Below are 13356 nucleotides of genomic sequence, written 5' to 3'. Positions count from 1 at the left end.
TAATGTTTTAGTAGTTATGACTGTATATTGTATTATTTGAAAACTACACAATCTTGGGGTGTTAGAGAGAGGGTTTAAAAAAAAAAAAACTGAGAAAAGGACTCTAGCTGGTAAAGTGAACTGCAAAGGGGTGGATGCTGGTGTATTGGAAATCCAAGAAGCTTGTAGGCTTTGTGCTACACCAAGTTGAAAGGTTGAGGAGAGAAATGAGGCTGAGTGGTCACAGAAAATTTTGATTGAATATATTTTTTGTTTGCTGCTTTTTATAGAAGGTTTATTGATTAATTATAACTAATCATGTCATGATTTTGGGAGCATCCTCACTTAACAGCATTTAATCACAAGATTCTAACACTAAAGTGCAGTACTATTAGACATCAATGTTAAAGTGTCCTGCCAAAAAGGCCTTTCACAAATACATGTGGTTAGTTATTGCTGGGCTATCATTGGCCCAAAATGCAACTAACATACATCTTTTACCTAATGCTTAATTGCGTTTGGGCCACCTTAGGCGCAAAATACAAATGCCACAAAAACCTTTGAATGTTTCTGAATTCTGTTCAGTCTTATTTGGCCCAAAACTGCAATACCAGATATATTGGACTTGTGATTAATTGCATTTGTGAAGTGTTCTGTATAGAATCTAAATGGCATGCAATCTTTACATACTGTATGGGTGAATATAGCTGGACCACCTTTGGTCCATAATCAAATTTCCAAAAATATTGCATTTCTTAGTTGATTATATATGGGCCACATTTGCCCCAGTAAACTAATTGCATAAAAACTCCTAAATGTGGCTGGTTACAGCTGGGCTCTAACTGGCCCATAACCATAATGCCAGACATACTTGACATATGGCTGATTTTGTTTGAGCAGTGTTTGGCCCAGAGTCCATACGCCATGTAAATCGTTAATTGTGGCTGGTTACATTTCGGCTATTTCTGGGCCACAATAAATTTGACATTGCTATAACTGAACTTTAAGTGCCTAAATACAACCACATTTGGTCCAGAATAGTCTGCTGTCTGGGACTGTAGCATACAGCTTGTATTTTCAATATGAATTTATAATGCATAGTTATACTATGAAATTATTCTGCACTTAATCTTACACATTTTAAATGATTTTATTTTTTGATAAAAAAAAATATTACCTCTATTACCTATCATGGACTGGACGACTGTCTTTTGGTCTTTTATAACGCACACTCACTAACACATATCTGACAGATTTGAAGACTCCATTGAAAATATGGGATAAAACGAGCTCTAAATACCGTAGTTTAGGAGTTCAGCCCCTGTCTCTAGTGGTGTGAGGGAACAGGTATAATAAACACGCCACTGGGCTGCACCAGTTAGACAGGCATTCATGTAATTGCAATACAAAGTAACACCGACCTATTCGCCTATTATCATAGCCGTGCTGTTAAAAGATTACACAGAACAACCTACTCCGAGTGACGTAAGTGCCCTTGGACTAATAGTAAATCAGCCACGTGAACTTGTTTTTTTTTTTCGTCTCTCTCTTCCGCATTTTGATTTTCATTGTTTTGTTTTGAATTTGCGAGGATGGAGCTCTTTGGGACGCTGGTTCTCGCTGCGATCGTCTTTTGTCTTTTATTCTTGTTATTTAGGGGAGACTCTCGCTACGCGAGGATGCCGCCCGGTCCGACACCAGTGCCTTTAATCGGGAACCTACTGCAGCTGAACCAATGGGCATTTCACGAGAGTTTTATGAAGGTCGATAACTTACAGTAAATTTCCAAGTGTGCTTTCTAATTGCGCATGTTCAAAAGAGGCATTTTTACAATGTTTCTGTTACTTGTTTTCTGCCCCTTAGCTGAAAGAGACATATGGACCCGTGATGACGGTGTACCTGGGTCCGAAGCCCCTCGTGGTTCTTGTCGGGTTCGATGCGGTCCACGAAGCGCTGGTTGAACAGGCTGACGCGTTTGCTGGGAGAGCGGTGCCTCCTCTGTTTAAACAGCTCAAACTCGACTTTGGTAAGAATCATACTTCTTTCGAAACTGGTGTCCCATATAACCCTCAGGGAATTACAAGTCACCTTAGACTTTCAGTCGATGTTGTCTCGAATTCCAAAGTACTGCTTTCTAACGTTATTTCACGTTGAATGTTATTATGGTTACATAGACCGTTCGAAATGACTATATTGCTGAGCGCTTTGAGTAATGAGAATTAAGAATTATTATTATTATATTCACCAGTAGGTGACGTGCACATAATGGGCATGTTTCTAGTTATACAAAAGTCTCACATTTCGAGAACACTTGAGATCCACTATACTAGAATGCGATACTGCGATTATTAACAGATTTAAAAATATGGATTAATTAGTTGTATCATCTTTTAATAAAATACGAATAGCCGTGTTAGATTCATCTCATTAATTACATTTCATTGTAAATCATCCAGTAAAATCCAGATATTTGAACTGATGACCCAGTACATATTCAGTCTGCATCCCTGCAAAAGTGAGTTGTGGTTATGTTAAAAAAATTGTCTTCAGGAAATTTTGATTTTAACATAATGAACTCAATATTTTTACATTAGAAATTGTGATTCAGTCCAATTCAAAAATACTGTAAATGTATTGTTATTGAATCGAGATTTCATAAATGCACTTGATAACTAACAGTTATCTTATTGTAAATGTCTATTGGGGTAGACATGTTTAGTACCCAGGCAAAAAATCGTATACATCATTAAGTTTACGAAATGCACCTTTCAGAGTTTTGAAGAATACACCAAATTCTGAATGCCTCTTCAAGATCATCCACAAATCATAATCAATACTGAAACTATTGTACTGTAGGTACTCAATCATGAGTTTGAGTCAGTAGATACATTTTCTAGAAATACCAGTCCTGCTTCTAAATGGACATGTGCCCTAACAGGGTCACAGACACTCAGTGTGTATCGCAGCAGCATCAGGTCCATGGCAGGATGGTACTGATGAAATGCCAGTTCTTGACAAGTCACCCATTCCCTCGGACAAGAACAATTGCAGTCATTTATCAAAACCGTTTAATCCCATTCAGGGGTGAGGGATCAAACATGGAGATGGCACCATTCCCTTGCATGTCATACAGTAGTGGCCAAACGTTTTGGCAGTGACACAAATGTTGTGTTTTGCAAAATTTGCAATGTCAGTTTTTCTGTTGGCAATTCACATTGTTTTCATATTATTGTGCAGAGTTATTAGATGTATATTAATTCATTGCAAAGAGTTTTATTAGCGTAAAAATTTAACTTTTATCACAAAAACCCATTTTCATTATTTTGGCCCTGGCACAAAATGATCAGCTAAAAGTGTCCGGTAAGCACCAGGACCATCTCCTCCTGATGTAATTTTAATTGAAAACTTTAATCATGTGATTCTGAATAAAATTTTTAGTTGTAGCAAGAATAAAATATTTTATTTTTGTGGTTTTAATGTCACCCAAGAACTGGTAAGTCAGTATTTTTATGTTTATATTTGTTTACCTTGTCTTTTTTTAAGTACTGTTTATTTGTTATGGTAGTTTTCATTTAATGTTGATCTGTCCAGTTATTATTTTCTAGATACTGTATGTGTAATGTATTATTGTTTCTGTTAGGGTTAAGTATCTTTACTGTAGGTACTGTTAATTTTAAATGTCATCATGTTCCCTATGTTTTGGAGGTGGAACCACTCCTTCCGTCACTAATAAAAGAAGGCTGTTAAGTGTAGTTTGGAGCTGAAAGTAAGTATTACCTCATTGACTAAGCTTATGAGCAAGTAAATCACTTTTATATATAAGATAATTCATATGCAGACAAGGCCAACAGAAATACAACACTTTTTGGAGATAGTCTTGAAGCCTTTACCTTGACTATGCTTGATTATTACCTTCTCCCTTTCCTCCTCAGACCCCTTTGTTTTTCCTTCTCTTGTCCATGTTCATCGTGATGCATGCAACACAACAAAGCTGAGTGAGGACTTGCTTTTTTTCTGTAATAGTTTGGATTTTGATTTTTTTCTCTGTCTTTGGATTTTGCTTTTGGTTTGTGGATTAGGACTTTTTCGCTAAGGGTTGCCAATTGGGGAACTCGGTTTTTGCTCCTTTGAGCATTTCTGGTATTTTTCCTCTTTTTTGCCTTTAGTTAAATAAAACCCTTGTTTATAAAGGATCTTCTGGAATTATCATAAAGATAATTTCTGTGTTTCTCTCTCTTTTTTTTTTGGATTTTCTTGATAAATTTTGGGACATGTCTGATTATTTGCCCATTTTCAATGTTTGGGTTTCATAGGAAGAAGCTTACTAGTTTCCTAGTGTTAGGCTCCTCTAGAGTGAGACCTATTGTTGGGCAAGCTGATTAAGATTCTGGCCTGTTTACTGTGGGTATTTATTAGGGAATCCATTCCCGGATGGGTTTATCCATTCCTGGGAATTTGGGAATCCCGGATTTCATTCCTGGGAATCCCGGGCTCCCGGGTATGAGACAGTGCACGGGGATCTCACATGTGAACGGTTTTAGAACGACCGACACTTATTTTTTAATAAAACTACTGCAATATGTTGACACAAATAAAAGACTAACCTTATCTACATGCAGTTTATGCTGTCATATAAGTACATGTATCTTTAGTTATGGTAATAAGAGCGTAGAAAGCACAATGTCCTCACAGGTGGTGCAGTGGTAGTGCCGCTGCTTTGCAGTAAGGAGACTGGAAGATTGTGGGTTCGCTTCCCAGTTCTTCCCTGTGTGGATAGCACTTTGAATACTGAGAAAAGCGCTATATAAATTTATTATTATTATTAACGTGTCCAGAGTGCGGTCGTCCATGCGAGAGCGCAGTAGGTGGCACAATCATCAGATACTGGTACACTTGTTCTAAACCATGCCTACGCTTGCGGTTGCACTGAAACACCGCCATTTCAGCTTTTACTGATGCATCCAGTTTCTTGTAATCATTCTGTGATGGCAAGTTTCTTGGCACAGATAATGCAGATGCAACAGACTGACGCATTGCAATTTCAAGTTGCTGTTCAAAGCTGTTGTCTGATGAAGTGCAAGTTGCAGCAATGGGACCACCTTAATTATTTTCAACTATAACTCTTATTTCTTGATCGATTTTTACACTTTTACACGCTATATATGCGAGCTTGGCTGTTCCCGTTTCCCTGGGAATGCAGGAATGAAAAATATCCAGGAATCTGGGAGCCCAGGAATTGATTCCCTAGTATTTATGAAGGCCTTGTCTATTTTCACTATGTCGGTGTCAGAATCGCAACATATATCAAGTTGTAGACTTGTGCTGCTACAGCAGCCTGTGTTAATGCTGTTATCAGACTGTTTGGTACATTCCTACCTCCTCCCCCTATTTAATTAATACATATTGGTATGTCCCTAGCTCCCTTTTTGCTATTGGTGCTGCTTTAGTCTTTACTTTACCTTCCACCATATTGTATTTTAGGTTAAGGAAATTATCATCCTTTTACCTTCAAGTTGTCCATGGTTTTTCACATCCTAATACTTGTATGACTTCTTGCAAGAAATATACATTAAAGTATATGGATTCTCAGCCTTGACTTTCTTGGTGAGTAAAACTATCTGTCCACGTTCACTACAACCAGTGGGGCGACGCACATTCCGTACGGACTGGGTCTTGGGAGAGATGCCTCGCTAATACGGCGTTTGGGGACAGAATAAGACTCTTACGGAGGAGGTGTGTAAAACTCCAGTGTATATAGACATATCAGGCATTCCTGAATATCACAGAGAACACTCGGTACCATAGCCATGAAGAGTGGCTGATACTTTAACTTTGTATTTGTTGGAACTGTATACAGTGTTGATTGCTGTTTCAATTTTTTTGCTATTTTGATTTTCTCCATTGCTTATTTTTTGATTATATTTTATTTTCTCTCTGTAATTTTGCCTAGTTTCCTTGCTTGTTCTTTGTTGTTTCTTCATTTAATACTTGTAATTTTGTCAAACTCCTTTTCCCCATTACTTTTGCAGGACTCTCAGGGGTGTACTTAAGAAAGACCTGAAAGCCCAAAATATGTTTTATGATTGTGTGCACCACAAAACTGAAGAAAGGCTTCACCTTAGTAAAAAAAAAGGCCTGCGTTTCAAGTACTGAAGGAATGTTCTTTTTGGCCTGTGTCTAATTTATTCAAATATGTATGTATGTGTGTATGTATGTATGTATGTATATTTATTTATTTAGATATCCTTTATTGATCCCAGAGAGGAAATTTGTCTTTTCACATAACCTTTGGAGGTCGGAGCACAGGGTCAGCCATTGTACAGCATCCCAGGAGCAATTTTCAGATTAAGGGCCTATGCAGGTTTATATAAGCCTAGAGGAGGCTCTACAGCCCTAGTGTTAAATGGTAAAAAGGGGGGGGGGGGCACCCCTTAGGTTCAACAAAAGTAAAACGAGTATCGTAAAACACCCAACTAATAAATATACTTAGGGCATAAAAAGTAATAATAGTGGTTTTTATTGGAATTGAGCACAGGCAGATTAAGTGACTTACTTGTGGTCACCCAATTTCAGTAGTGGGAGTTGAATCCACCACCTCAGTATTTGAAATCCAAAGCCTTAACCACTACACTACTGCCTGCCACAACTAGCACACTGTGACATTTGCTCTTGTAGTAGTGTTCATTGGTCTTTGGCTTTTGAGGTTTTTTGTCTTTGTTTTTGGATTGTTTGGTATTTGACTTTTTTTCTGGTTTTGAGGTTTCTGATTTTGCATTGTGGATTTTAGTTACCTTTTCTTATTTGCATTTAGAAAAATATATGTTTAATTCTTTGTCCTTTTCTTTATTAGCATGTTGGCACAGTTTGAGTATTCTGTAAATTTGTGAAATACAAAATTTTAAATTTTGTGAATTATTTATTTTTTAAATTTCCTAAACGAAATTAATTAAATCTTAAAACTTTATGTTGGCAGTTAGGGGTTAATGAAGACACTATTGGGGTTAGGAATGCAAGGTGTCCTGTTGAACCCAAAAGCACAAGGAAGATGGCCACAGGACATGCAATAAAACATTCTTGACTCCAGAAGTGGATCCTGGGATTTGTCTTAGGAGTGAAACCGAAGTTAGGGTATAAATGTCACTTTCTGCTGATGGCCCATTAAGCTTTTAGGTAGGAAAGTGAGTTCAGGCAAAGGCAAGATGCAAGTTTCTTCCTGAAATATACAGTAAATAACAGTCTCATCATTATTATATAATCTGACCATTATATAAACTGCTCAAAAAATTAAAGGAACACTTTGAAAATACATCAGATCTCAATTAGAGAAAAAAAATCCTGCTGGTTATCTATACTGATATTCACTGGGTAATGTGTTAGGAACAAAAGGATGCCACATCGTTTGATGGAAATGAAAATTATCAACCTACAGTGGACTGACTTGAAACACTCCCCAAAAATCAAAGTGAAAAAATGATGCGGCAGGCTAGTCCATTTTGCCGAAAGTTGATTGCAGCAACTCCAAATCATAATCAGTAGTTTGCTGATATGCATGCCTGACAACGTTGGAGGGGGCATGCTCCTAATGAGACGACGGATGGTATCCTGGGGGATCTCCTCCCAGATCTGGACCAGGGCATCACTGAACACCTGGATAGTCTGAGGTGCAACCTGGTGGTGTTGGATGGACCCAAACATAATGTCACATCCAGAGGTGTTCTATTGGATTGAGGTCATGCGAGTGAGTGTGGGGTCCAGTCAATGGTATCAATTCCTTCATCCTCCAGGAATTGCCTGCATACTCTCGCTACATGATGCTGGGTTTTGTCATGCACCAGGTGGAACCCAGGACCCACTGCACCAGCATAGGGTCTGATAATGGGTTCACGGATTTCATCCCAATACCGAATGGCAGTCAAGGTGCTGTTGTCTAGCCTGTAGAGGTCTGTGCGTCCCTCCATGGGTATGCCTCCCCAGACCATCACTTACCCACTGCCAAACTGGTCATGCTGAATGATGTTACAGGCAGCAGAACATTCACCACGGCTTCTCCAAACCCTTTCACATCTGTCACATGTGCTCAGGGTGAATCTGCTCTCATCTGTGAAAAGCACAGGGCACCAGTGGTGGACCTGCCAATTCTGGTATTGTATGGCAAATGCCAATATAGCTCCATGGTGCTGGGCAGTGAGCAGGGCCCACTAGAGGATGTCGGGCCCTCAGGCCACCCTCATGAAGTCTATTTCTGATTGTTTGGTCAAAGACATTCACACCAGTGGCCTGTTGGAGGTCATTTTGTAGGGCTGTGGCTGTGCTCATCCTGCTAATCCTGGTAATGTTAATGGGTTAAGGACCTTCTACGGCCCTGTCTAGCTCTCCTAGAGTAACTGCCTGTCTCCTGGAATCTCCTCCATGCTCCTGAGACTGTGTTTGGAGACACAGCAAACATTCTGGCAATGGCACGTATTGATGTGCCACCCTGGAGAAGTTGAACTACCTGTGCAACCTCTGAAAGGTCCAAGGTATCGCCTCATGCTACCAGTAGTGACACTGACCGTAGCTAAATGCAAAACTAGTGAAAAAACAGATGAGGAGGGAAAAATGTTAATCCATTCCTGTTTTGGGGGTCGTCTCTTTGTTGCCTCTCTAGTGCACCTGTTGTTAATTTCATTAACACCAAAGCAGCTGAAACTGATTATCAACCTCCTCTGCTATTTACCTGACCAGATCAATAGCCAAGAAGTTTTACTGACTTGATGTTATACTCTGATTAAAAAGTGTTCCTTTAATTTTTTTTAAATATATATTATTTAGTCTATACTTCAATTAAACTTATTTATGACATCTTTTTGTGTCTTATGGTTCAAAAATCTTTGTTGCTGTCTGCCAAGGGAGTACTAATGATATTCTTCAATTCTGGGGAAACACACACACAAAGTAATTATTCTTTCTTACTTGAGTATATTCTTTCTTTTACCGGATGAGCCACTTGTACCATGCAACCACAGCTCCTAATCCTTCATTTTATAAATATAAAAATTATTAAATTGACTAGGTTCACTTTTTAAAATGTTCTTAAGCATATAAAGAGGGCACTACGGTTAGCACAAAAAGTAAGGCAATAAAATAAGCTGTTTTTTTTTTCTTTCCTAAACAACCAAAAATTACAAACCAGGAAAAAAGTATCTGTAAAGCAAAGCAGGGGTTAAAGTCAATAAATTTAAAAATCTTTATCAGGAAAACAAAAAACAGGACTGTAATCCAAAAATGCTAAAGCTTTAATACTATCTGAAAATTCTTTTTTTACACAGTTGAACCAGTCCCTTAAGTGCATAATCAAGTGGTCCTACCTCCCTATGGGCTTTATTTACAGGAGTCAGAGAAAACAAGGGAAACTGAGACATAGAAACTTAACACAACAGAAAAATGAAAAACATGGTGACTGACTACATAAGCATTGAAGATAAATGAAAACTAATATGTCAGAACCACAAGGGCAAAGGCTAAATCGAATTAAGGAGCTTACACTTTTTTGAGGTTTTCAGATATTCAACAAGTAAGACAATAAAGGAGTCCAAATGGCTGCTGTCACTGACTTGCAGTGATGGCGATTTCCAGCATGACCTCTGGGGACATGCCCCTAACAGCCCTAAGTGACACTTATCAATTAAGCTATAAAATGCTGTTGCCCAAATAAAACCAAAGACAATAATAATTTTGTACTTAAAATACAAGAATCCAATCAGTCAGTTGTAAATGCCGGCGGATTCACTAAGGAGAAAAATATATTAAAAAGGAAGCATTATATTGTTTCCATAAAAATTCAATTCAATCTGGAATCATGAGACATATTAGATAAAAAAATATAAGGTTATATTTAAATATGAATAGAAAGACTAAATAAAAAATAAATAATATGACCCTGGATTTGATATTTTGATTTAATAAAAAAATTCATCCTGGGGAAAAAAAACGTGGCTAAAATAGAACACTGAATTTTAAAGATATCTAGATGTGTCAGTTTTTGGTTCACCATTGCATGTCCACTTTTGCAGTCTCATCCACCCAGCAGTCAATATTTAAGTTATTAGTGTGAACTTGTAATATAAGATTTAAATTGCATTTTCTTTCATAGTTGTAGAAATATTAGAACATCTGGTCTCAGCTTTTTATGTTTTTTATGGGGAAAAGACCTTTATCCAATTTTCCTTTTGAAGATTCTCATTGATACAACACTTCTCCATTTCTTGTCTATATGTGATAAACATTTTTACTAAAGTTGAAAGAATATTAAACATTTCAGGCTCAAGAGTGTAAAGTTTCTGAACAACAAATACAACTCGGGTTACAAACCTAAAGTATGCTTCATGTACACACTCATAGAACCTCCTGTAACTTTTATGAAGTCAAGGAACAAACAGTTTCGATTATATTTTACTCATATGAATTCTTACTCTTGTCCTCACATTTCTTTGTAGGTTTGGGACAAAGCAATGGAGAACGCTGGAAACAGCTTCGCCGTTTTTCTCTGTCCACTTTGCGAGATTTCGGAATGGGAAGGCGCAATGTTGAGGAGTGGATCCAAGAGGAAGTTAAACACCTCACAGAGGAATTCAGAAAAACTGAAGGTGATCAGGGTACTCTGAAATTTTAACAGAAAGCAGAAATAATTTAATCTTGATTTGAAATTTTAGAATATGTAAAGTATGATTGATCTCATTTTGTTATCTTTATGAATGATGTTTTAAGGTGCACATATACAGTATGAAAGGCTGTTAAAGGTAGAAGTCTTTCAGTTGTGGGTTATGGTGTGATGCATAGGAATGTTGTTAGGACAAGTGACAAATCTTTTGCAGTGCATTGTAAACAACCACCCCTGGGATTATAAAGGACTTAAATGCACATTTCCTGTGCTTACAGCCATCATTCATGGTGCCCACCTTCTGTGCAATACATAACACTTCATCTAAAGTATCCCTTAAGCCAAATTTGGCTATCTCATCTTAATTTTGTCTGAAAAAAAATTTATAGTTATGCACTTGGTGACATCAAAGGAGTGTTAGCCACGGTCACGTGATGAAGTTCCCATGTAACATAAACAATAAATCAGACAAAGCAAAAATAACCCTCAAAAAATCAATCCTCAATTATTAAAAAAAAAGCCTGTAATAAGCAAAAATATTTCTTTCTATATTTAAAATCCAGTGTCTGTATGTCTGTCCGCTTTTCACGAGAGAACTGCTTAACGGATTTCCATCAGGTTTTTTTCTATAATTTGCTTGAACATTCTGGTTAATTTTGTGATTTCTCTCATTGTGCTAAGTATCATAGTTCACTTGTGGTACTGATTTATTTGCGCGAATCCGAGAGAGCCACAGCAGACCGTGTGGAGGGGGGCAGTACCCTCCTCCCTGCATGCGCCAGCCTTGAGGCGTAACCTTAACTCTGCTTAGTTAGCAAACGAGATAACTACAGATTTAGATCAGTTTTTTTTCTATAATTTGCTTGAAGATTACGGTTGATTTTGCAACTTCTCTCATCGCACTAAGAATCATATTTCGCTTGCAGGAGAGATATATACACACTAATCTGAAACAGAAGCTACGGGCTGAGGGAAGGGGGAAGCGTGACGTCAGGAGTAGGGAGCCGGGCAGGGCCCTCCTCACTGTCCTGTTTCACTACTACGTGGATGAAGGGTAGTGTATACTAAATTGTAATTAAAAATCCTTTGCATGGATTCTTCTTATTACACATGAAATCTGGGCATTTAAAGGACACATAAAATGTACTTATATAAATCATTTTGTTTGGGAAAATGATTGAGAAATGTAGTGTTTTCATTTAAAATATTTAAAACTTCAGAAGTGATTGTCATGTGACCATGAAGAAGGAGAGCGTACAATATCTAGCCTACTGAATAGTCGAAATGTCACAATCTGTCTCTCTGATAACTGTACTATTTCTGATATCATTATATTCACATGAAGTTTTCTTTCATTTGAACCATTTTGTTCTCCCAAAGGTGCTCCATTTGATCCCACTATTACTTTGAGCCGGGCAGTTTCCAATGTAATCTGCTCCATTGTGTTTGGTCAGCGTTTTGATTATCAAGATAAAAACTTTGTTGATCTACTGTCTCTCCTTGAAGCACATCTACGTTTGCTCAGCAAACCCATTGGAATGGTAAGGATGTTTGAATTCTCTAACTGTTTAGCAACGAATGTGTGTGTGAACTAAAATACCAAATCAGTTGATTTTAATTAATTCCTCATATATTTCTTTTGATGTTTGTTCCAGCTCTATAACATGTTTCCAGTACTCACTAAATTAATACCTGGACCTTTCAACAAGATGTTAATGAATGTGAATGAATTAACAACATTTACTTCAGCAATGATTGATAAACATAAAGCAACGCTGGTCAGTGACAGTCCTCGGGATTATATAGACAGTTTCCTCATCAAAATGAAACAGGTAACCCTGTAACTAAGGAAGAGAGTGTCGAAAATAATGTGGTGAGCTGCTGGTGTTTGGCTTAGGCTGCATTTTAATTAGAAACTGTTTCCTGTCTTTTTAGTACTACATTAAGTCTTTAGAGAAAAGCCAAGCAAAATGACACCTTTTATTGGCTAACTAAAAAGATTACAATATGCAAGCTTTCGAGGCAACTCAGGCCCCTTCTTCTTGATTACATCTTGCCTGAAGAAGGGGCCTGAGTTGCCTCGAAAGCTTGCATATTGTAATCTTTTTAGTTAGCCAATAAAAGGTGTCATTTTGCTTGGCTTTTCTCTACTTTCATAATGGCTAACACGGTACAACACCCTAGTACTACATTAAGTCTTGTAAATTTAAAATGACCCCCCTTGTGTGCTTTGCTTATCTAGTAAAGCTGAATTGCATTTAATTGATTTATTTTATTTTATATGAATTTCCATTCTTTTTTCCAAATTTCACTAGTTATTAATAAGAAAATTCAACTCAGGTTGACAAATGTGTCACCAGACCACTGAAGGGCCCACTCTATAGAATCACCCTACTGCCTGCTGTCTGATTCCTTGTTCATAAATTCTCTTGACCTGATGAACAGACTCCTGTTTATGTACCAATGTGTCATGCAAAAAAGTCCACTATAGTATATCTTCTTTGGCACTCAAACCCCAAATGATATTAAGTGAATTAGCAAAAGAGTTCAACGTACTTTTCTCTTTTCATAAAACTTGCAGCATGCTGTCTGAGATGTCAGCACAACACCTAATTTTATAATTCTTAGACTTTGGAGAGGTAATTACTAGTAATCAGTCGACACTACATTTCCCTTTTAAGATCAGATTTGGCAAGTGCCTAAGAATTACTCTTAGGGATTGCACTAAAAGTCTGACT

At 37.5% G+C, this 13356-nt stretch overlaps 1 protein-coding gene across 1 annotated transcript in view; it reads left to right on the top strand.

The window, feature by feature from the left end:
• The first annotated feature begins 1496 nt into the window (after positions 1-1496).
• Positions 1497-13356, top strand: part of LOC114648155 (cytochrome P450 2B4-like) — a 33147-nt gene continuing 21287 nt past the window's right edge. Inside the window, exons 1-5 of the mRNA XM_051918875.1 lie at positions 1497-1742; positions 1843-2005; positions 10455-10604; positions 11999-12159; positions 12274-12450. Of these exons, the coding sequence (XP_051774835.1) occupies positions 1572-1742; positions 1843-2005; positions 10455-10604; positions 11999-12159; positions 12274-12450 (822 nt within the window). The 5' untranslated portion in view covers positions 1497-1571. The remainder of the gene's footprint in view (positions 1743-1842; positions 2006-10454; positions 10605-11998; positions 12160-12273; positions 12451-13356) is intronic.

The sequence above is a fragment of the Erpetoichthys calabaricus genome, chromosome 1 (genome assembly GCF_900747795.2).
Source record: "Erpetoichthys calabaricus chromosome 1, fErpCal1.3, whole genome shotgun sequence".
Classification (NCBI taxonomy): Eukaryota; Metazoa; Chordata; class Cladistia; order Polypteriformes; family Polypteridae; genus Erpetoichthys; species Erpetoichthys calabaricus.
The sequence above is the reverse complement of the archived record's forward strand: the minus strand, read 5'-3'. Positions and strand labels throughout refer to the sequence as shown.